The following is a 21,373-nucleotide window of genomic DNA, read 5'->3' on the forward strand; positions in this document are numbered from 1 at the left end:
TTCTGAATTGAGCTGTTTGATATTTCTAACTGAAGTGTTTACTTTTGACTCATGCTTATAATGTTTAAATAATTCAGTCAATCAACTAAAATCAACTAGACTCCTAACGAAGTCAACTGGGATTAGTTTCTTCTTGAATATCCCCGTACTCTTGCGGAAGTTCATTGCCATCGTCAGCGCTGTTAACAATAATAAAATCATCAAATCGGGAAACCCACTCGACAAAGGTTAATTACTAGGCGGAGCAGCTTCTTCAGAAACCGTGTACCCGTCTAGATAACGACCGAAATTGATAACACCAATGAATATATCGGCCAACAGCTTCCTGCGCTGGTTAGTTTCCATCCATAAGCAGCGCCATGCAGTCTTCTGTCCCGATTCCGTTGTTATATGGGACTCTGCTCATCCTGGTCTCCCACCCACTTCATACTGAAGCTGCAGCTCAGCGTGCTCCGGACAGCCGCATCGTCAATGGGCGCGAAGCAGCCGACGGAGAGTTTCCGTTCCAGCTTTCGTTGCGCCGCCAATCAGTTCACATCTGCGGTGCCTCGATCCTGTCCGGATCCTGGGCTATTACGGCCGCGCACTGCATCGATGGCCACGAACGGCAGCCGAACGAGTTCACCTTGCGGCAGGGAAGTGTATTCCGTGCTTCCGGAGGAAGCGTCCAACCCATAAAGTCAATTCACAAACATCCCTCTTACGATCGGGCGGATATGAACTTTGATGTGGCGCTCCTGCGCACCCCGGACAGAGCCCTTAGCTCTCCCCTGGGAAAAGTGGCACCCATCCGGCTTCCAGCGATTGGAGAAGCTATCGGAGAAAACGTACCGGCAGTGGTCTCCGGCTGGGGACACATGAGCACCACTAATCCCGTGTTATCGTCAATGCTTAAGAGCACCACTGTGCTAACGGTCAACCAGGAGCGGTGCCACAACGATCTGCGTAATCATGGAGGAGTTACTGAAGCGTAAGCAAAACTATCCGAATCTTTCCACAATTTAATTATCAGATTCCGTTTCTGTCTGTTATGGAAAAACCAATTACGAGTCAATAACGCCTAATAATCAATTTTTTTCAGCATGTTCTGTGCCGCCGCTAGAAACACGGATGCTTGTCAAGGTGAGAAGAAAATTAGCTGATATTCCACATGATTATTGAATATATCTTGTTAATGACCTTTTTTTTAGGTGACAGTGGTGGTCCGATCACGTCTGGGGGAACCCTCATTGGGATTGTGTCCTGGGGAGTGGGCTGCGCGGATCCATATTATCCTGGAGTCTACACACGCCTCGCACACCCGACTATTCGCCGCTGGATTCGCATGCTAGCCAAGCTGTAAAATAAAGCTTTGATTGTAATTGATCTTAAAACTGGTAAAGGAATAAACTTGAAAAATAGGAACAGATCATAATTTGTCCATATTTTTTCATTTGGATTAGTTATAATCAAAAAATGTTCATAAAAAATTAATAAGATTTAAAATTATTATTCGATCTTAATCTATTGGGGTTTTAAATTTGTTCAAAGATAATTTTAAATTTAAATTATTATGCCGCCATGGTAGTGTGACCATGGAAGGAGGATAACTATCTGGGAACGCTGAAGAGAGAATCAGAGAAGACAAAACAGAGAGAGATTACCAAACGAAGAAGAGAATGGAAGACCACGAAAATACAATAAATACTGTTTGTCCACCCTCAACAGAAGGCGTCACCGAAAACCCGCAACGACTTAAAATTGGCGAGACTAGCCCCCAAGTGTCGTTTGATCCGGACAAAGGCGATATAGGTGCAGGCGAGGAGTGACCAACGGCCGAAAGTGGACCAGCAGCGGTGGCGGCACACATTGTAATTGGGGTAATTGCGCCTGGCGGACGGGGCGTAAAAATAGACACTCGGCAGACACCATAGAGCAGGAAAAGTCTCGACCTACTCCGCCATCACCTCTGCCTCCACCCCATCCCCACGCAGCTCTGTGCTGAATGTCCTACTGGCGCTGCTTGTGGGTAGCCGTAAAGATGATTTACCAGCTGCTGTGCTGCTCGGTGAGCCTGCTCCTCTTCTGCTTCAACCTGCTCTGGCTGCTCTGCAACCTGGCCATCCCGTGGTGCACTCTGACCCTGCTCCTCGTCTGCATCGCCTCCAAGTTCGTGAAGCTGCAACGGAGTCCCAACGAGAAGAGACTCCTCAGCCTGCTCAGTTCGCCGGAGGATAGGCCGAACTACTGGCCAATCGCCAACCGGGCGGCCGGCTACGACGCGCCAGAGAACTCGAAGGCGGCTATCAAAAAGGTGACGTCATATGCCGGTGGTTGTAAATCTAAAATCAATACCATCCCCTTAACCAACCCCTACCCATTTCTTTTCACAGTGCCTCACACGTGGGTATCGGAACGTGCTGCTCGATGCCTGCCTCACATCGTGCGGGGAAATCGTGGTGGCCAACCCCAAGCGGGTGAATGCGGCCCAGCAGCCGCTGGCGGAGCTGCAAAAGTTGAATATCACCGAGCACCATCCGATGGGGTGAGACTCAAAGCAAATCAGCCGGAATTGGTATTTCATTTTTCTACATTTCACCGCACACAGGTCCCAGTACGAGGCGGAGTCGGTGGCCACGCTGGGGCAGCTCAACGAATTCTTGGAGGAGGAGGCTGCACAAGTTACGGTCTTTTTGCGTCTACACGACAACAGTGCCCGGACTGTTGATCAGCTGCACAAGTTCATGGTCGCCAATGAGAACTTCACGCTGCGCACCATAGTCATAAGTCGTTCCCCGCTGGCCATCTACCAGCTGCGCAAGTTGCATCCGGAAATTATCTGTGGCTTGTGGCATGAAACCTATCTATCCTTAGCCATCCTAAAATCCTCCACTCTGATTACCTCAATTTACGGCGCAATCTTTCGCAACATAATCGCCCCCGTGATCGGAATCAGTGTCGTCTTTCTCAGCAAAGACGAGTTTAACCTGTATGAACTCTGATATACATATAAGAAGGAACCTCAACTAAACTACATTTTTTCACTTTGCAGACACATTGGCGATTTGTGGCGCAACGTCGGCGTTCGTCCAATCGTCTATATGGTGAACTCTCCCAACGAGAAGCGATACTTCCAGAGAACCATGAAGATCCAGTATCTTACGGACTCGCTGCGTTCGGAACCGCACCTGCTGATGAATGCCTAGAACGGGGCTCATGGGGAAGCACAACGAACGAAAATACACAAAAGGCGCCCAATCGCACAAACTGTTTGCATTTAGCCAGCAGCGCTTAGCCCATAAGAACAATTCGTTTCTACCTACCGTTTTATGTGTGTAGGCCTGCGTTTTTGTAGAAGCTTTAGAAAGTATTACCCGACAGAACCAGTACCAGTGAGATTTAATGCTATGATTTGCGTATATTTATCTGATTTTATGTATTATTTATGTATTTTGAATGCTCTGTGTTTAGTTTATTTTTACGTTCCTTTTTTTTTGTTATTTTTATATCTGATAATGCTTTATTTGATATTAGTGTTCTCGATATTGGTATAGACTTATATATACGATATTTCTAGGAGTGCCGTATGTGGCACCTGCCTTTTTGGACGTGCTATATACATTTTTATGTATACTCTACACAACCGCGCCGCTTTTATATAATTCCCAATGTTATTAGCCGATCGGAGTCACAATTACTTGTCCAAGACCAGTCCCAACCCCAAATACTATTAGGTCTTTTGTCTATTCTACTTGTGTTTTAACAATCTGGAAGCGCTATACCAAAAAAAAAATATACTCTGATAAAGATGATCCGAACGATACGAATGAAATAAAGATACCTACGAAGATAGTTCTTGTTTTTAGGTTTTCTTTATTATCTTTTAGGGATTTGCGATAAATTGTATTACAGCTATGATTAATTATTATGGTACCATACTTAGGCCTATTAAGGTGTTTTTTATTTCCGTTCAAAGCGAGCCAATGACATGCGAATGATAGACATGCGGATTAACAATATAACTTACAATAATCGTGACTCGAAATTTCCACAAATCCAAACATTTTTACAAAACTGATTTAAATAATAACAAATGGATAAAAAAATATTTATAGGAGAATATGCTAAACGATGGAATCAAACTCAATTGAATTACTTCCGGCGGGAGCGAGTGGCTCGTTTGGGAGCCGCTTCGCTGCTGGATGCCTCCTCGGGAGTGATAATGGCCTCAAAGTGCACCTTTCGAGCACGTCCACTGCGCGCTGCTGTCGGGGCTGGAGCTTCGCTTTCGGATTCCTGGGCGGGTGGGTGAGGTTCCTCCACAACAGCAGCAGCAGCAGCTTTGGCGCCACCGCGAGCACGGCTCCGAGCGGCGGGTTTCTTGACCGGCTCTTCTGGATCAGTGGTTACGTCTTCCGACGATGGAACTGGCGTCTTGGCGCGGGACGCAACACGGCTCTTTTTGATGGGTGGTTGTTGCTCCTCCGCCGGAGTCTCAACTTTGGCCTTTCGAGCTGTGGCGCGTGCGTTCTTTTTCGCTGGCTTTGTCTCTGCTTCCGTTTCCGGAGTTTCGACTACAGGAACCTCGTCGGCCTTGCGGCGTCCACCACGAGCCTTCGAAGCTGGGACAACTGGCTCCGGTTCGGCAGTGGCTAGTGGTTCTGGTGCCTCCTGGGCAGTCTTTTTCTCCTGCGGTTCCTCAACTTCAGCAGCCTTTCCCTTTCGTTTTTTTGGTGTTGCTGGTCGCGGGGAGGAGTTTACAATCAACTCGAGTGCTTTAACAGTCGGATTGCGCACCCGGCGACTACGCGACGAGGGCTTGTCCTCATCCGGCGCTTCGGCGTAATTCTTGCGGGGTAAGTTGCGGCCCTCACGGCGTTGCGAGGTCGTCGGCTCCGGTGGGGCCACAGTGTTTATTGGTGTGGCAGCTTCCTCAACCGGCGACTCAATCTTTTGGGGTGTCATTGGCGGCGGCGTAATCTTTTGGGGCGATACTGGTGGCGCCTCAATCTTTTGGGGCGACACTGACGGCGCCTCGGCCACTTGAGCCTTGATAACTGCGGGCTTTCGTGCTCGGCGAAGCGAGGAGCTCGGCTTGTCCTCGTCGGAGGTCTCGTCATAGTTTTTGCGAGGCAGGTTACGGCCTTCACGACGGCGCGGTGTGATCTCTTCTTCGGCAGCCTCCCCACTGGATGCCGGCTCCTGAGCATTCTTCTTAAGCGAAGCCCCTGTGACAACGACGGCTTCCGCGTGCTCTGTGGGCAGATCGTGCAAGTTGATCCGCTTCTCCAGTTCGTCTTCGTGAGTCGCATCTGCCTTCCGTGCACGTCTGGCAGTTGTCTTCTTAACTGGTGTCGCCTCGTCCACATTAGTGGAGGCTTTGCGAGCACGGCGAGCCGGCTTCTTTTCAAGCACCTCGGTTGCTACCTCCACCACTGGAGTAGCTTCCACTTGAAGGTTCACCGGGACATCGTGTTTCACCTCCTCCACGGAGGCATTGCGAGCGCGACGTTTTGGTTTCGACTCCACGGATGAGTGGTCATCGTCTTCCGTGGCCTTTCGCCCGCGTCTACGCGCCGTCACAACTGGAGCCGGTTCCAAATGTATCGCCTCTGCCGTTGCTGCAATCTCCACTGTTTCTGCCGTGGCCTTGCGGCCTCGTCGTCGCGTCTTTGGCTCTTCTTCCGGCACCGGCACCGGCACCACCGGCTCTGGTTCAGTCTCTGATGCCGTAGCAGACTTTTCCGCTGCCCCGGAATGTAGCAAGTCCTTCTTAGTTGACATATCCTCTGGCTCTACCGTGGGTTTGCGACCACGACGACGTGGTTTATGCTCTGCTTCTTCCGCCAGCGGCTTCGAAGCCTCTGGAACAAGATTTGGTTCTTCCTTGGATGACAGCTCCACTGTCTCCGCCGTCGGCTTGCGACCACGTCGTCGGATCTTGTGTTCTTCCTTTTCTGGCAACGGTTTCGTGGCCTCTTGTTCTGGTTCTGATGCAGTGCCAGCTTTCTCATCGACCACGGATTTTACCAAGTCTGTTTTGGATGGAATCTCTGCGGATTCTGCAGTTGGCTTTCGACCCCGTCGACGCGGCTTGGTTTCTTCCTTCTCCTGCAGTGGCAGGGCATCTTGTGGCCCAGTTGTTGTAGCACTCTCCTCTTTAGTCTCCGCAGAAGCTTCCGCATCGGTCAATGGCTTCAATTCCTCTTGTTGTGGAACATCCTTCTCGTCAATATTCTCCAGAGGTTCATTTTCTGGCACCACATTCGGATCGGTAGGCTCCGCCGAGGCTTTGCGCAGATTTCTTCGTGGCTTCTTTTCGGTTGGCTCTTCAGGGTCCGCTGGAGTTCTTCCCCTTCGTCTGGGTTTCTCTACGTCTGCGTGGACGACGTTGTTTGATGGTTTGCGTCCGCGACGTTTTGGTTTTTCAGCATGATCAAGTGACTCAGGCGCTTCATGTATAGAAGGCAGTTCCTGCTCCACCTTGTGAGTTTCAGAGTCATCCGTTGCAGCATCCTTCGCAGGGTCCTTTGAGGTACTGCTTGCCACATCTGCCGACGGCTTGCGACCACGTCGTTTTTTGGGCTCCTCGTGATCTCCTGCGTGGTCCGCACCAGCATCGTTCTTGGGCGCAACTTCCTCAGCTATTGTCTGCAGGGATTCTTCAGAATTTTTGCTATCCTCAGAACTAATAGGCTCCTCTGATTTTTCGTCGCTATTTCCCTTTTCAATCGGAGTTTGTAGCTCGTTGATTGTAGAAGATTCAAGCGCCTCTTCCTCAATGGGCGGTAAATCATCTGCCGCTTTGTGTTCTTGAACATGTTCCACTTCTTCAGCAACCTCGGATGACGGTGTACGTCCGCGTAGCTTCGGTTTGCCTTTGGTGGATTTAGAAACATCTTCATGCTTGTTTTCTTCAACTTCCTTCGATGGTTTTCTGAGTCGCCGCCGGGAGTTCTCCGGTACTGATTCCTCCTTATGGTCATTTGATTCTTCCACCACTTCAGCCGATGGCTTCCGGGCTCGTCTCTTTGTCCTCGTCAAGTCAATGGCTTCATTGGATTGATCGGCATGGGCCGACCCCTTCCTGGTCGTCCTCTTAGCAGGTTTTTCCTCCTTGGGTGCTTCTTCCTCATCGACAGATGGCTTCGGAATGGAATGGGATACTGCTGCTGCTTCTGGCGTTGGATCTTCTGCAGTTTCAATTGGGGTTTCAATATTAGTCAAGTTTGGAGTGGCTTCTTTCTCCTTTGAAGGGGTTTGGATGACTTCCTTCGGAGAATCTTCAGATTCGTCATCTGAACTAATCGTCACAATGTTTGAATCAGTGGCGGCTGTACCCTCTTTAGAATGGTCGATGTCCAATGGATTCGCGGGCTGATCTACATTTGTTTTCAACTCCGAATGGACATCCATTGTCTGGGAATGCTTTTCTCGATCTTCTTCCATTGGAGTGGCTGGGGGAATTATGTCTTTCTCGGAAGATTCGCTTTCCTGGGAAATGTTGTCATCCACGGGGAGATCCTCGATGGCAGACTCTTGCACAGTTGCAATATCCAAATCAGGAATGTTAGTGTCTGATTCATTTGATGACGATTTAATCTCATCGACGCTGACTTCCGGCTTATCCGCTGTTTTGGCAAACTCCTGTTGGCTTGAACTTGAATCGTCTATTTCAATCACGGGATTCGTCTCAGTTATGGCGGCGACAGGGGAGTCTTCCACTTGTCGGAGGGAATTCTCCGCCAATTTTATGGATTCATGAGCACAAGCTTCTTCATCAGGGAGCCGATCATCTTCAATAATAATTGCATTATTTTGTTTTTCCTGTTCAGTTTCGTGACATTCAGTTAAGCTGATATTATTAGCAAATTCTGGAACGATACTGCTACTATCCGGAACTTGCACTTGAGCTGCAAATACATTGATGGCGTTACTTGGAGAAGATTCGGCGGGAATGGTAACTTCCGGCTCTTTCGTAACATCTTCATCACAAACCCCAGGAAGTTTCACACTCTCTGAGTCTAGATTATTAAGGTTCTCCTCGTCATCTGTGATATCGATGCAAGATTCTGGCTGATTGGGTGTTTTGCTCGGACGAGTTTCGGCCTCAGAGGTGACTTCATGCTCTTCAGTAACTTCTTTAGCTCGAGTTGGTTCTGTGCTCTCCGTGTCCGTGTCGTCTGTGATGTCGATGCAGGGTTGATCGGCCTTTGCTGAAGGTGCAACAAGTTCTTCTGGCTCCTTGAGTGCTTCGTCCGGACAAGTATCGGTCTTAGAAGCAGCTTCTTCGGTAACTTCATTAGCCTGAGCTGGTGTTATGCTCTCCGAATCAACATTATGTAGGCTCTCTGAGTCGTCAATGGTATCGATGCAGGGTTGATCCGACTTCGTTGAAGATGCATCCAGTACTTCTGGTTGATCGGAAACCGATTCCTTGAGGACGTCCTCCGGGCAAGTAACTTCATTATCTTCAGTAACAACTTCTTCGCAAGCCGCAGTTGGTTTTGTGGTTTCTAAATCATTATTCAGGCTCTCTGTGTCGTCTGTGATCTCGATGCAGGACTGATCCGCAATGGACTCCGTTGAAGGTGCATCAAGTTCTTCGGGCTGACTTGTTTCCAATTCTTTGGGTGTGTTGCTCGGACCAGTTTCGGTCTTTAGGGCATCTTCCTTCTTTTCAGGAACTTCTTCATCAGAAGAAATGGGTTTTTTATTTTGACTGTCAGTGTCGTCTGTGATATCGATGTCCCTTATAGACTCTGTTGAAGGAACATCTTCTGCAGGATTGGGTTCTAATTCCTTGCAGGTGTTGCTCAGAGTTTCGGTGTTTAAAGTGACTTCTTCAGTAACTTCTTTAACCTCAGTTGGTTTCGTGCTCTCCGCATCAACATCATCTAAGATATCCATGTCGTCTGTGATATCGATGCACGGTTGAGAAACATCCGTTGAAGGGGCATCAAGTTCTTCGGGCTGATTGATTTCTGGAACTTCTTCAGCAGCGTTTCCTAATGCGGACTGCTCTTCAAGTTCCAGATTTCCTTCAGTTGTAGAAACTTCAGCAAAAGATACATCGTTAGCTTCTTCGATGGAATTCGAATCTTTGTTGGTGTCAGATAAGGATTCTTGGCTGGCTGGTGTTTCAACTTCTTCAGCAGAAATCACTTCGGTTGCAGGCGAAGCATCAGAATTTTCTTTAGATGGCGGGTCTTCAGCAGGTTGATCGGTAGGCTCGGCGGCATCCAGCTGAATAATTTCAGATTTCTCTTCGGGATCAACTTCTGTAGTTTCCAGACTGGCGGGCGGTAGGCTTTCCCTAGTGAGTTCGGCAATGGACTCTTCATTATCAGCAGCATCTTCAACTAATTCCTCTCGAACTGATATTGACGACTTGGTTTCCTGGACGCTATTCACCTGGACATTGTCGCTTTCGGGTGTTGCCACAAACAATGAGTCTTCGAGTACATTTTCAACAATATCCGCTGAAGTCTTTCCATCAGACGCAGAAGAGATGTCGTTCATGCCTTGAGTATCTGTTTCTGCCTTCGCAATGGAATCTTCGGCATCTTCGGAATCTTCGGTTTTCTGAGCTTGGCTTGGAGGTTCGGCTGCAGGAAGTACCACAAGTTCGTTATCTGGGCTTGAAGAAACTTGGGAGGAAGCTGCCTCATCTGCACCTTCTGCTTTCTCAAGAGATTCTTTGGCATTAATAGCGGTTTTGTCTTCTGGGATTTGTGGTAAGGATCTGTCCAATGATTGGTTGGAAGTATCCTTGTCAGTGAACGAGGCAAGACCTGAAGATTCCAATAAAGAATCAGTGCTCAAGGGCGTCTCATTTTCTTGCGTCTTTTCATCAGAGTTTTCGACGTCACCAGAGGTTGCATCGCCTTGGCAGAGAGAATCGTCCACAAAACAAATATCACTATCGTTATTAGCAGATGTCTCTACTTCTGCGGAATTTATTCCAGAAGCTGTGTCTGCATCCTCAGTGTATCCAACTGAAGTGGTGGTTTCTTCTAGGACTCGGGTTGCATGACTTTCGTCCACAGATTGGATCTCCGTTTCAGGATTTCCGGTTTTCTCATCTGAAGCATCCGCTTTATTGGATTCCTCAGAGTGGTTTTGACCGGCAGGTTCATCCAAGGAATGAATCTGAATTTCGTTCGCACCATTCCCAGATCCCACATCATCCTTGGCTGATTTATCAGCAACTAAAGAATCCTCCGAGGCATCCTTAACTACGGCGGTGCATGCCCCCACTGTAAGGTCTGATGAGACATTCTCAGTTTCGTTTTCTTTGGTCTGTTGAGCAGTAGACTCACTTTCTGTTTGAGACGCCAAAGGACTCTCCTCATTGCCATTAGCAGTTGACTTTGGAGGTCCATCGTCTCCTGCTACTCCGTCTTTGTGCTCCTCTTTGGCTGAATCTAATAAAATTTCCTTATCCGTTGAGGGGGTCTCAGAGATCTCTTCGATAGTAATGGGACCAGTTTCCACATCCTCTGAAGTAATGGATTCTTGAAGCAAAGATGCATCAGCTTTAACATCTTCGGCTGGTAATTCGAAGGCTACATCTTGGTTATCGTCAGGAATCTGTTCCGATAGACTTGGCTGCTCAATGCAAGTGCTTGTATCGCTTGCTTCAGCAACCAGTTGATCAGCCTTTTCCGGAGAGGATTTGCTCTCCGATGATACATCAGGAATTGGTTGATCCTCAACTGGAAGTTCTTGAACTTCGTCTTCGACAGTGGCAGGCTTCAGTTGAGAATTACTTTCTGTCGGTTTTTCAGAAGGTTCAGCATCTTCTTCCGTGGAGGCTAAAATAGAGACCTCTTCTAAAGTGTCATTAGCAAGAATATCCCTTGATTTTGAAATATCTACTGTCAAGTCGATATTTTGCGATTGATTTTCTGAACGACTCTCCACTGTTGAATCCAGATAATAAACCTCTGATTCTACGACAGATGCTTCTTCCAATAGCACGGCCTCAGACTCCAGAATTGTCAAATCAACAGTTGCAGACTCATTGGTAGCTTTAGGCGGTGCTTCGGTGTCACTTGAATCATCGAGCTCAATGACCAACGACTTATCGGTTAGCTTGGTTCCATTTTCGATGCTCTCGGCTGCACTTTCTTCTGCCTTAATCAACGAGATCTCAATCTGAGACTCTTCTAGTTTCTCGGATGCCTCAGCTATGGCATCTGCCTTATCATTGTCCTTTTTAGATACTTCCGGAGCAATAGACTCTTCCAGAGTGTACTCTATAGACTGCCCTTCAAATGTATCATTATGTTTTTCTGCTGCCGATTGGTCCTTAGACTTCTTAGGCGTTGCATGGGATCCTGAGCCCTCCTCATCATCATCGCTCAAGACAAGAGGCTCCGTCAGACCTACATTAGAGTCTGTATCGGAGCGATCATGCGTGTCCTCGGCATGTCCTTCTACTGGGTTGATAGGAACGTCCGCCTTCGTCTCTTCCACGGTTATGTCACAAGAATCCACAGCTGACACCATCAAAGGTTCGGAGAACATTGAATCCGAAGTCTGGTCCAGAAGTTGAATGCCGCTCATTTCGCCGACATCGGGTGATACAGGTCTGTAGTCGGTTTTAGTGCCAAGGAGCTGATCCGCTTGCAATGCTCCCTTGTAGGTTGTACTGGTCAGCGGATCCTTGCGGATGCTCTCATTACCGGTGGTGCAGACACTCATCAGGGCCTCGGACGAGATAGTGTCGTCCTGTTTTGTTGCACCAAGTGGATCTGCAACACTGCTGACAGTGGTAACATTGATCTCGACTTCGGTGTCGTCTGCGCTCCTTGCCACATCGTCGAAGATCTTGTCCAGGTGCAGCGTTGCGTTTCCCATGCTCAAGTTGTATTCGGTAGTAGGTGGAGCTACGGAATCCGTGCGAGACTTGAGGACGGCACTGGCTGGATCATTGGGCACCATTATGTTTCTGGCGCTGGGAGTCTTGAGAACTCTGTCTAGCAGTTTCCCGCCTTCTATAGTGACATGAGCCACAGAAACAGAGCTGCTCTTATGGTGGGGAGTGCTTCCCGCAGAGCTTTCAAGCATCTCTTCGATATTGTCCAAAATTGGCGAAGCGGGAGCTTTCGGTGTCTGCATCATCTCTCTCAGCCCCTTGAACCGCGGCGTGCTGCAGCTCTTTGGCGTTTTTAGCAAGTCCCTAAGACCGTGGTAGTCGACCTTGTCCACCTCGTCGCCCGGCAACTCGTTACCGTAATCTTCGTCATCGGCAACAGCAGATATCTCCCCTGAAAGAAATATAATATGTTAAGTGACAATTGAAAGTGCAACTTTATCTTAACCCACCTTCATCATGGGAAGTTTCCTCCACTATGATTCCCATGTCGCCAACAGACTCATCCACGGCCAAGGTCTTCTTGGGAGTGTTTAATAAACGCATCGATTGGCGCGTTGGCGTTGACATGTCCTCCGATGTGCGACGCTTACGACGTGGGGTAGTGACTTCCTGCCTCTCAACCGCGGAGTAGGAGGCTCTCCGTTTTAGTTTTTTGGTTGTATCTGTCTCAGCTTTTTTGCTTGCCTCCATGGAGGCCCTTCGGGTGCTACGCCTTGGGGTGGTGGCCACCGCTCTCTGATCAACAGATAGGCGTCGAGAACTCCTTCGGGTAACTGGCGTTTGTGCGGTCGGAGTTTCTTCATTCCTTCTTTGAGAAACCTCTTCTGTGGAAAGGAAATCAAAAATGTATAAAGTGAAACAGTTGAGGAAATTATTTTCAACTTACCCTCGCTGACAACTTTCTCAGCGGGCACCTCTTCACAAATAATGTCGTCAATTACTTCAACGATCTTTTCTGCTTCTATTTAAACACATAATTAATATTTAAAGATTTTCAATTCGAATAAATTAAACTTACCGTCATGGCTCTTCTCAGGAATATCAACATGAACCTCTTCGCAAATGCTCTCTTCTATAACGGGAGCGATTTCTGGATTCTCTTCGGGATCTTCGACGCATTGGTCTTCCAAAGCTTTTGATGGCTGGGACTCGACAACGGGGACTGCATCTATTGGACTCTCTTGTTCTTTTGTTGCGTCAACAGACATATTTTCCTCAGCTGGTTCAGCTTGTGTCGCTCTTTCTTTCTCCTCCGACTCAAAATCAGTTGCAACACTGCTTGTTTTTGTCTCTTGTAGTTGTAGAGTCTTTTCCAGAGCTCTCACATTATCTTCAATTTGAAAACTGACCTCCAGTTCCCCGGAGACGATGGCTGCCACCGCTTCGACCACCGATATCGCCTTATCCTTCTCCTCGCCCTGGTTGTCATCCAACACGGTGAAGGTGCGGCTTAACTCTGAGGTTGAGTCGTCGTTCTTTTCCGGAGTGGAACACTTCCGTTGAGACGTGTTGAAAGTTAGGCGATTCACCGGCGACTCGGGCTTCGGGGAGCCCGGCTTGGGAGAGCCACCTTTGGGCGAGTTAAGTGATCGGCATGCCTTGGCCACCAGCATGTTGCTCTTATCTACGGCGGGGCTGCGCTTAGACGCGGCGAGACTCTTTCGAAGCTGGGAGAGCTTGTTTTCGCGAGGAGTGCTCAGGTTCTGGGAGTGTTTTTTACGGGGCGAAGTTTTCGGTGGTTTGTTCCTATCCGATTCATGGCTTCCAGATCGGTGGTGCACGGGCGTCTGACGGTGTGGATGGAATGGCAGGCGGCGCGGCGTTGTTAGGCATTGGCGACGCGCCTCCAGCAGAGACATGCGCTTGGGAGTGGGAGTGGCAGCCGCTGAGGGGGAGCCTTTCACGCCAGGACCATTGTGCTTTTCTGCGATCTGCTTTTTCGTACTGGTGAGCAGGGCCCGCTTCATTAGGGATTGGGGTGTACGTTTAGGTGTGCCGGCCACCAGCCGCCGGGGTGTCTGGTTGTCCTGCTTAGCTTGGGGTACTGCGGGCGAGGGTGGTGTTGCCGAGTTGGTTATATCGATGACCATCGGCGAGCCATCGGAGGATTCGTCAGTGCTGTCCACGCTAATTGGTGTTGGCAGCTGTTTGGCGTTAGTCGTTTGCCGTAGCTTCGAGGGCGTAGTCAGGTCGATCAAATACATTGACGACTCGCGCTTGCCCTTCTGTGAGGTGGAGGGTGTACTGAAGTCCATCAGATCGCGGCTGCAGCTGTCATCGTTTAGCTCCGAGAGTACTCCCTTCGGTGTACTGTACGCGCTCTTGGGTGTCGATACGTTCGGTGTGGTCGCCACAGCTGGCTTGCGTACGCAGGTGAAGGACTTTTCAATCTTAACTCCCGTTTCACGAGGAGAGAACGATGTGATGACCACGTCGGAGCGACCACATAGCTTAAGTAGCTTCTGGTGACTAGCCGGCGTCGAGGTGGTGTTTTCCTTGTTCTGTGTGGCTTCTACCAGATCCACCTTGGGCGTCTCGCAGGTTGTGGGCTCCATGCTGGGTGGCGCCGTCAAGTTCAGGTCATTCTCGGGTTCAGCGAGGGACTCGTCTTGGTCCCGCGACTCTATGGACGTGTTGCCCTCGTCGTCCGAATTAATGCTGTAGTGGAAGCTGCAAAGAATTCAGATAGTACAGAAATATAATTTGTGTGTCGAGGAAATCGAAGGGGAAGTGACACATGCTTGAAATGTGCCCCTGCAGGGATTCGTTCTTATCGTATTTTTTGTGTGTGCGCACAAGGAATTTTAGGGGTTGGCGGCTACCTGGGCCGGCGTCTGCCTGCCGTTCGACTTACTTGTGTACGGTGAGGCGCTTGTCGATCTGCGGTCGGTGGGACTGAAAAGGAGAAAAACAAATCTTACCAAACTGTACCTTCTGGAGGGACTATTGGGCACTCACCTTGAGCGATGGGCAGGAATTGGAGCCCTGCTCGGCGGGCAACAAGCGCTCGGGAGTGCCTGGTACATCCTCGGCATCGTCACTTTTTGGGAACTCCCAAGTATAGTCTTGATCGAAGATTTTGATTCGGCCGCCGTGCAGAAGCGGTCGCTTTTTGTCCTTCAAGATGGCCTTGTCGTCCAAGTGAATGGTCTCACTTATGGACTTATTGTACAGGTACACCTAGGTTGGCATTACCAGCATTAGTCAGCAGAAATTCGAGGATTTGGGATGTGCTTCTATGATGACTAAATATCATCTACTTACCCTGCCGGAAGCGTCGCGCATTATTTCACAGATCAGCCGCTCTCCCTGCTCGCCGCCGAGGAGCAAGTCGCAGGTTAGGTAGGCGCCGACCTGGAAGGAGCGACCCTTGGCGGGCACCACCACGACAGCGCCATCCTTGTCCACATAGTGCAGCCGGGCACCATCGAGGGACATTTTTCAGGCCAATTTGAGCAGAGCAGCTGTGGCTTGGGTTTGGGGAAGCCGAGGAGCGACGCGAAAACGAAGTGCAACAAACGGTTGCAGCAAGCCTCTTTCTTCCGTGTGGCAGATAAAATTCACTTCAACAAAAGGTGTTCACTCTATTTTATGTTTCACCTTTCACAGCGGTTTTTCGGGCATCATTTCGCGATTATTGACGTCGCCTAATGGAAGCGAAAACTCCGAGAAGCAGAAGTGTAGGAATTTTTTTTTGCAATGGACGCGCAAGTCTGGAATGCCAACTTCTTTGAACCGCCACACAGGCGTTACATTCAAATCTTCGAGGAGCGGGAACTGACCACTCGCTTTGCATTAGGTATTCTGACTACCCATCTTTAAATATCAATTTATTTAGTTGGGTGAATATTCAAATATATCTTATCTTAACCGAAAATGAGCGTAAATTATTATTTAACACATTTAATATCCTTATTCCAGGGTCTTTCCTGTCAGAGGTAAATTTTCCATTGGGCTGCCTTACCTCCGTCTAGTCCTTGGCGTTGCCACTTGTTTTTTAGTACCACTTTTCCCCGCAGGTAGCGCTGTTGCGACTTTCCGGAACATCCTATCGATAATTTGCCATCTCTAGCCGGAATAAAACAAAATTCGCAACAAAGGCTGAAATTATTAAAAACACCTGCAATGGACGCCGACACCGCACAGAAGACATGGGAGCTGGAGAACAACATCCAGACGCTGCCCAGCTGCGACGAGATCTTCCGCTACGATGCGGAGCAGCAGCGTCAAATCATCGATGCCAAGCCCTGGGAGAAGGACCCGCACTTCTTTAAGGACATTAAAATTTCGGCATTGGCGCTGCTGAAGATGGTGATGCACGCTCGCTCGGGCGGCACCCTGGAGGTGATGGGGCTGATGCTCGGCAAGGTGGAGGACAACACTATGGTAAGTGGTCGGATGTGGAAATAGATAATGGCTTATATGTATGCATATTGCCTTGTAGATTGTAATGGACGCATTCGCGCTGCCGGTGGAGGGCACTGAGACGCGCGTGAACGCCCAGGCTCAGGCATACGAGTACATGACCGCCTACATGGAGGCAGCAAAGGAAGTTGGCCGCATGGAGCACGCGGTGGGCTGGTATCACAGTCACCCCGGCTACGGATGCTGGCTGTCGGGAATCGATGTATCGACGCAAATGCTAAACCAAACTTATCAGGAGCCATTTGTGGCCATCGTAGTGGATCCGGTGCGCACCGTTTCAGCCGGCAAAGTGTGCCTGGGCGCCTTCCGCACATATCCGAAGGGTTACAAGCCGCCAAATGAGGAGCCGTCCGAGTACCAGACCATCCCGCTAAATAAAATCGAAGACTTTGGAGTGCACTGCAAGCAGTACTATCCCCTAGAGATCAGTTATTTTAAGTCGGCCCTAGACCGCAAGCTGCTTGATTCGCTGTGGAACAAATACTGGGTAAACACACTGGGTAGTTCGGGCCTGCTCACCAACACGGAGTACACCACCGGCCAGATCATGGACCTCTCCGAGAAACTGGAGCAGAGTGAGAACTTTTTAGGTCGCGGTACATGACGAGTCAGACCAAAATTCGTGCGTATAATTAATCGGTTTAATATCAACAGGCACCGACGTCAACGAGAAGCGTTCCGAGGATAAGCTGTCCAAGGCCACTCGCGATTGCAGCCGCTCTACCATTGAACTGATACACGGCCTCATGGCTCAGATCATCAAGGATAAGCTTTTCAACAAGGTCGGCCTTGGCAAGTAAGCCAAATCTCTGGATTCCGATAATTATATGTAATCTAACATGTATGTAATGGCTGCCGAGTCGATTTTCTCTATGAAAAGCTATTTAAAGGTCGTTTCCTTGGGGAAACATAATAAGTAAGTCAAGTTTATCTAAATGAACATAAAAAAGCCTCTTAGGCGGAATAAAAATAATCGTAATAAGTTGTTTTTCTTGTAAAATAATGGTTTTAAAAAGGTATCTTAAACTAACAGCAATCAGATCCCAATCCTACCAATAAGCTTAAAAAAGTTCTAGGACTTCCGTCGCTTGCATCAGAGGATAGCATTAAATGCTCCCGCCTCATCAATCAAATGGTTTCATCATTTATATCGTTTGGTGTATTTTACAACTTTTATTTCTCGATTGCGTGTCGGCCGAACGGCCGGTAAAGTCTACAGTCTACTGTCTCCTGTCTCCGACAGCATGAGCCACAAGTGAGATGTCAACGGCCTCCCTGCACGTGGGCCAATCAATTTGGTTGTCTTGGGGGTTGGTGGGGCAGAGCACTAATTAAATACGTCGTCTCGTTTACAACCAGAAGAGGGTGCCAATGCAAATAGAAGTCCCTGCTTAACTGTTATCGTCACTGCGAAGCAGGCCCATTAAAATTTCAGCATTTGTGAGCTCCTGTAGGGGGGTGGGGTTTATGTGTGCTCCACAGCTTATCCTGTGGCATTTTTAAATCCTCCTAAAAGTTAATGCAAATTGTGGAGAAATCCACACCAAAAGAATCCCACATCAAAAAAGGGACAAGCTCAAGGACAATTGGAATTGGAGCAGTGGTATTTTCCTTTATAGAGATTTAGGTGACAAACTCTATCCTATTGTGTGTCCTTTTGAGTGCGTGTGAGCCATTGTTGAAAAAGCAATAAAATAGAAAAATACTTCATTTTTTGATACTTTATCGAAAAGTAACCGTCAATTGGCATCAACAAGGAGCAATGACATGAAATGGTACACCGCCAGAGGGTCTGCGGCAGTCGTGGGGGTGGGGATCTGCTTAGCGTTTGGGATGGGGTTTCGAGGGGATGCAAAACCGGGGCCGGTGACTATAAAAGACCCGGCTACGAACGGCAAGCGTTTCAGTCGCACACGGAGTGCCAGCTTACAAGTACCGGTCCCAGGATCCACACCGTCACCACGTATTAAAAAAAATCATGGCATCCTTAGCAGAAATTCGCAAACAGTGAGCCCCTAAAAAAAGAGTCAAAGGACGTTCTCAGGGATTTCATATGTGTTAGTGCGTGTGTACATTCCTGTGGGATTTTCGTGCCAGAGTGTCCTCATAAATTGAATTTGTCTGGAATTATAAATAAATAACACGGACACTGCCGCTGGAGTGAATTCAATCTCAAGTAATCAGCCATGTATGGAATGCTGTATGAGAGTGTCCAGCACTACGTGCAGGAGGAGTACGGAGTGGAGATCTGGAAGAAGGTGTGCCACATTATCGACTGCAAGCACAACAGCTTTAAGACCCACCAGATTTACCCGGACAAGCTCATGCCGGACATTGCTGCTGCTCTGTCCGCCTGCACCGGCGAGTCCTTCGACTTCTGCATGAACTTCTTCGGAAAGTGCTTCGTCCGTTTCTTCAGTAACTTCGGATATGACAAGATGATCCGGTCAACTGGACGATACTTCTGCGACTTCCTGCAGTCCATCGACAACATCCATCTGATAATGCGCTTCACCTACCCCAAGATGAAGTCGCCCAGCATGCAGCTCACCAACATGGACGACAACGGAGCTGTTATTCTATATCGGAGCAGTCGCACCGGCATGTCTAAGTACCTCATTGGCCAGATGACGGAGGTGGCTCGGGAGTTCTATGGCCTGGAGATTAAGGCCTATGTCGTAGAGAGCCAGAATGACATCACGGGGGGTACAGCCGGTCCCATCAAGCTCACCGAGGGACCATTGACTGTGATTGTCAAGTATCGGCTGGACTTTGATAATCGGGAGTATATGGCCAAGCGGGTCAACACGGAGGCCCATCCCTCCCAGCTGAAGATGCCGACGGTGAACCTGAACGTGTTCTTGGACCTGTTTCCCTTCACTTTCGTTCTCAATCACGACATGAAAATAACCCACGCGGGTGAGAAAATTGTGGAGACGTGGATCATGCACAACCCGGGGGCCAACCCAAAGGGCTTCATAGGCAGTCATGTGATGGACCGATTCCACTGCCGCAGACCCAAGGACACTGCCATCGATTGGGAAACCCTCATCCAGATGCGGGCGGTGCTCTTTGAGTTCGAACTGATCCGTACCGGGCATAATAGAGCCGCCTACGATGCCGTTCTCAATATGGATTTCGAGAACTACGACGAAATGGATCTGAATGAGGCCCAGACCATGGCACTGGCCAAAGCCAAGGAGTTTAATGAAGGGCAATCGGCCGACACAGATCTAGCAGCAGGAGAGGACGAGATTGACCCCGCCACTGGAGAACGTCGTTCCTCACAGGGATTGCGGTCCATTCTGTTGAAGGGCCAGATGTTCTACATCAAGGACGTGGACTCGCTGATCTTCCTGTGCAGTCCGTTGATCGAAAATCTGGATGAGCTGCATGGGATTGGACTGTACCTCAACGATCTCAATCCGCACGGTCTCAGTCGGGAGCTGGTCATGGCCGGGTGGCAGCACTGCTCCAAGCTGGAGATCATGTTCGAGAAGGAGGAGCAGCGCTCGGACGAGCTGGAAAAGTCGCTGGAGCTGGCCGACTCGTGGAAACGGCAGGGCGACGAACTTCTCTATTCCATGATTCCACGTCCCATTGCTGAGCGAATGCGGCATAGCCAGGAGCAGGTGTGTCAGAGTTTCGAGGAGGTGTCTGTCATCTTCCTCGAGGTTCTCAACGTGTACGATGGCGGTCTGAACAGCATTCAAGGCGCCATGGAGGCTGTTAACACTCTCAATAAGGTGTTCTCCGCCCTGGACGAGGAGATCATCTCGCCGTTCGTCTACAAAGTGGAGACTGTGGGAATGGTCTACATGGCGGTGTCGGGAGCTCCGGATGTGAATCCCCTGCACGCAGAGCACGCCTGCGATATGGCATTGCGTGTGATGAACAAGTTCAAGAAGCGCGAGATGGGTGAGGTGGCCATTCGGGTGGGAATCAATTCGGGACCCGTGGTAGCCGGAGTGGTGGGACAGAAGGTTCCCCGCTACTGCCTGTTTGGCGACACTGTGAACACTGCATCGCGGATGGAGAGCAGCAGCGATCCCTGGAAGATCCAGCTCTCCAAGTACACGGCCGACAAGGTGTGCCAGGTGGGCTACAAGGTGGAGTCGCGCGGCACCGTCAAGGTTAAGGGCAAGGGCGAAATGGAGACTTACTGGCTGCTTGAGGGACCGGAGGGTTAACCAACAATTTTAAATCAATTTCCATGTTAGCACCTGCACAAAAAAATTATACGACACCTGTGGCTTTTGTAATCTGTTCCAATAAAGAAAAGTTACTTCATAACACCATGAGCTTGAGTATTTTTGAAGTTGAAAAGGAAATGTCTACAGAATATCTTCATTTTTAAATGACTCTAGTCTAGACATTTTTTGACCGCCATTCAATCTATATTGCCGAAAATACATTATTCAATTTTTATGAGCAGTTTGCGTGTCATAATACCTATATATAAGCCTTACATAGAGCCTGCCATCCAGGATTCGAGTCCTGATGGCCCAGAAAATTAAATTAAGTCACTGAGCGTGTTGGGAGTAGAAGCAGCTCAAGTGTCTCTGCATTTATCAATTAATTTTGGTACATTTCTGATAATTAACACACTGAAATTTAAGAGAGCCGAATATATTTTCTTCTAGCCAACACTGAGGACGGTATTCCATGAAAGTGATGAACTTCTCCCCGTAGTGTGCATAATTTCCGTAACTTTAAGCCCTAAAGTTTAGCGCTTTGAAATTCCTGAGAACGCTAAACAAAATGAAAAGCTTTGTAGCTAAATTATTTAAAAAGTACTAGTACGTTTTTCTCTGTGTAGTCACTTTATCGCACGCCACACTAATTAAGTTTTTCCTGCGGGAAACGAAAGACAACACTTGATGTCCTCGAAGTTTTTGCGCCATTTCCCTTTGTAAGCGCGCCTGTCGTTTGTGTTATTAATGGCATTTTGAGTAGCTTTTAAGCATGCCCCAAAATATCCCTTCCGTGTGTCCGGCTGGGTCTCCAGCCTGACCCCTGACCCTACTCCGTGGCCCTAATACCCCCACCCAAAACCCATTATCGTCAGTTTCGCCAATTCATGCG

At 48.8% G+C, this 21,373-nt stretch overlaps 5 protein-coding genes across 6 annotated transcripts; 4 read left to right on the forward strand and 1 right to left on the reverse strand.

Moving 5' to 3' along the window:
- The first annotated feature begins 70 nt into the window (after positions 1-70).
- Positions 71-1,414, forward strand: LOC6501271 (trypsin-4). Its single transcript, XM_001954858.4, has 3 exons — positions 71-970; positions 1,082-1,122; positions 1,191-1,414. The coding sequence occupies exons 1-3, from the start codon at positions 360-362 to the stop codon at positions 1,340-1,342; spliced, it is 804 nt and encodes a 267-aa protein (XP_001954894.1). The 5' UTR covers positions 71-359; the 3' UTR covers positions 1,343-1,414.
- A 249-nt stretch (positions 1,415-1,663) lies between these two features.
- On the forward strand, positions 1,664-3,831 carry LOC6501272 (glycerophosphodiester phosphodiesterase 1). Its single transcript, XM_001954859.4, has 4 exons — positions 1,664-2,293; positions 2,373-2,524; positions 2,588-2,968; positions 3,032-3,831. The coding sequence occupies exons 1-4, from the start codon at positions 1,985-1,987 to the stop codon at positions 3,183-3,185; spliced, it is 996 nt and encodes a 331-aa protein (XP_001954895.1). The 5' UTR covers positions 1,664-1,984; the 3' UTR covers positions 3,186-3,831.
- A 4-nt stretch (positions 3,832-3,835) lies between these two features.
- Positions 3,836-15,684, reverse strand: LOC6499309 (microtubule-associated protein futsch). The gene is made up of 7 exons (XM_001954860.4): positions 15,128-15,684; positions 14,822-15,043; positions 14,718-14,758; positions 12,882-14,533; positions 12,750-12,824; positions 12,313-12,687; positions 3,836-12,254 (listed from the first exon to the last, which is right to left on the reverse strand). The coding sequence occupies exons 1-7, from the start codon at positions 15,299-15,301 to the stop codon at positions 4,132-4,134; spliced, it is 10,662 nt and encodes a 3,553-aa protein (XP_001954896.1). The 5' UTR covers positions 15,302-15,684; the 3' UTR covers positions 3,836-4,131.
- Positions 15,685-15,885: 201 nt separating this feature from the next.
- On the forward strand, positions 15,886-17,261 carry LOC6501273 (COP9 signalosome complex subunit 5). Of its 2 annotated transcripts, none has more exons than XM_001954861.4 (3): positions 15,886-16,249; positions 16,308-16,878; positions 16,943-17,261. In XM_001954861.4, exons 1-3 carry the CDS (start codon positions 15,989-15,991, stop codon positions 17,086-17,088), a joined length of 978 nt encoding a protein of 325 aa, XP_001954897.2. In that variant the 5' UTR covers positions 15,886-15,988; the 3' UTR covers positions 17,089-17,261. The 2 variants fall into 2 exon arrangements, with proteins under 2 accessions (XP_001954897.2, XP_014766973.1); XM_014911487.3 differs by having other exon boundaries at positions 15,888-16,249; positions 16,308-16,884.
- Positions 17,262-18,190: 929 nt separating this feature from the next.
- Positions 18,191-20,579, forward strand: LOC6501274 (soluble guanylate cyclase 89Da). The gene has a single exon (XM_001954862.3). The coding sequence runs from the start codon at positions 18,475-18,477 to the stop codon at positions 20,476-20,478; it is 2,004 nt and encodes a 667-aa protein (XP_001954898.1). The 5' UTR covers positions 18,191-18,474; the 3' UTR covers positions 20,479-20,579.
- The last annotated feature ends 794 nt before the right edge of the window (positions 20,580-21,373 follow it).

Source organism: Drosophila ananassae, chromosome 2L (assembly GCF_017639315.1).
Source record: "Drosophila ananassae strain 14024-0371.13 chromosome 2L, ASM1763931v2, whole genome shotgun sequence".
Classification (NCBI taxonomy): domain Eukaryota; kingdom Metazoa; phylum Arthropoda; class Insecta; order Diptera; family Drosophilidae; genus Drosophila; species Drosophila ananassae.

Excerpts from the sequence above, each read along its gene's own strand:
- LOC6501271 (XM_001954858.4), top strand. The coding sequence starts at position 360 with ATGCAGTCTTCTGTCCCGATTCCGTTGTTATATGGGACTCTGCTCATC. Across the intron at positions 971-1,081 it reads CATGGAGGAGTTACTGAAGC|CATGTTCTGTGCCGCCGCTA; the intron begins GTAAGCAAAACT and ends AATTTTTTTCAG. Across the intron at positions 1,123-1,190 it reads AAACACGGATGCTTGTCAAG|GTGACAGTGGTGGTCCGATC; the intron begins GTGAGAAGAAAA and ends CCTTTTTTTTAG.
- LOC6501272 (XM_001954859.4), top strand. The coding sequence starts at position 1,985 with ATGTCCTACTGGCGCTGCTTGTGGGTAGCCGTAAAGATGATTTACCAG. Across the intron at positions 2,294-2,372 it reads CGAAGGCGGCTATCAAAAAG|TGCCTCACACGTGGGTATCG; the intron begins GTGACGTCATAT and ends TTCTTTTCACAG. Across the intron at positions 2,525-2,587 it reads ACCGAGCACCATCCGATGGG|GTCCCAGTACGAGGCGGAGT; the intron begins GTGAGACTCAAA and ends CACCGCACACAG.
- LOC6499309 (XM_001954860.4), bottom strand. The coding sequence starts at position 15,301 with ATGTCCCTCGATGGTGCCCGGCTGCACTATGTGGACAAGGATGGCGCT. Across the intron at positions 15,044-15,127 it reads TGCGCGACGCTTCCGGCAGG|GTGTACCTGTACAATAAGTC; the intron begins GTAAGTAGATGA and ends ATGCCAACCTAG. Across the intron at positions 12,255-12,312 it reads GGAAACTTCCCATGATGAAG|GGGAGATATCTGCTGTTGCC; the intron begins GTGGGTTAAGAT and ends TATTTCTTTCAG.
- LOC6501273 (XM_014911487.3), top strand. The coding sequence starts at position 15,989 with ATGGACGCCGACACCGCACAGAAGACATGGGAGCTGGAGAACAACATC. Across the intron at positions 16,250-16,307 it reads AGGTGGAGGACAACACTATG|ATTGTAATGGACGCATTCGC; the intron begins GTAAGTGGTCGG and ends ATTGCCTTGTAG. Across the intron at positions 16,885-16,942 it reads TGAGAACTTTTTAGGTCGCG|GCACCGACGTCAACGAGAAG; the intron begins GTACATGACGAG and ends TAATATCAACAG.
- LOC6501274 (XM_001954862.3), top strand. The coding sequence starts at position 18,475 with ATGTATGGAATGCTGTATGAGAGTGTCCAGCACTACGTGCAGGAGGAG.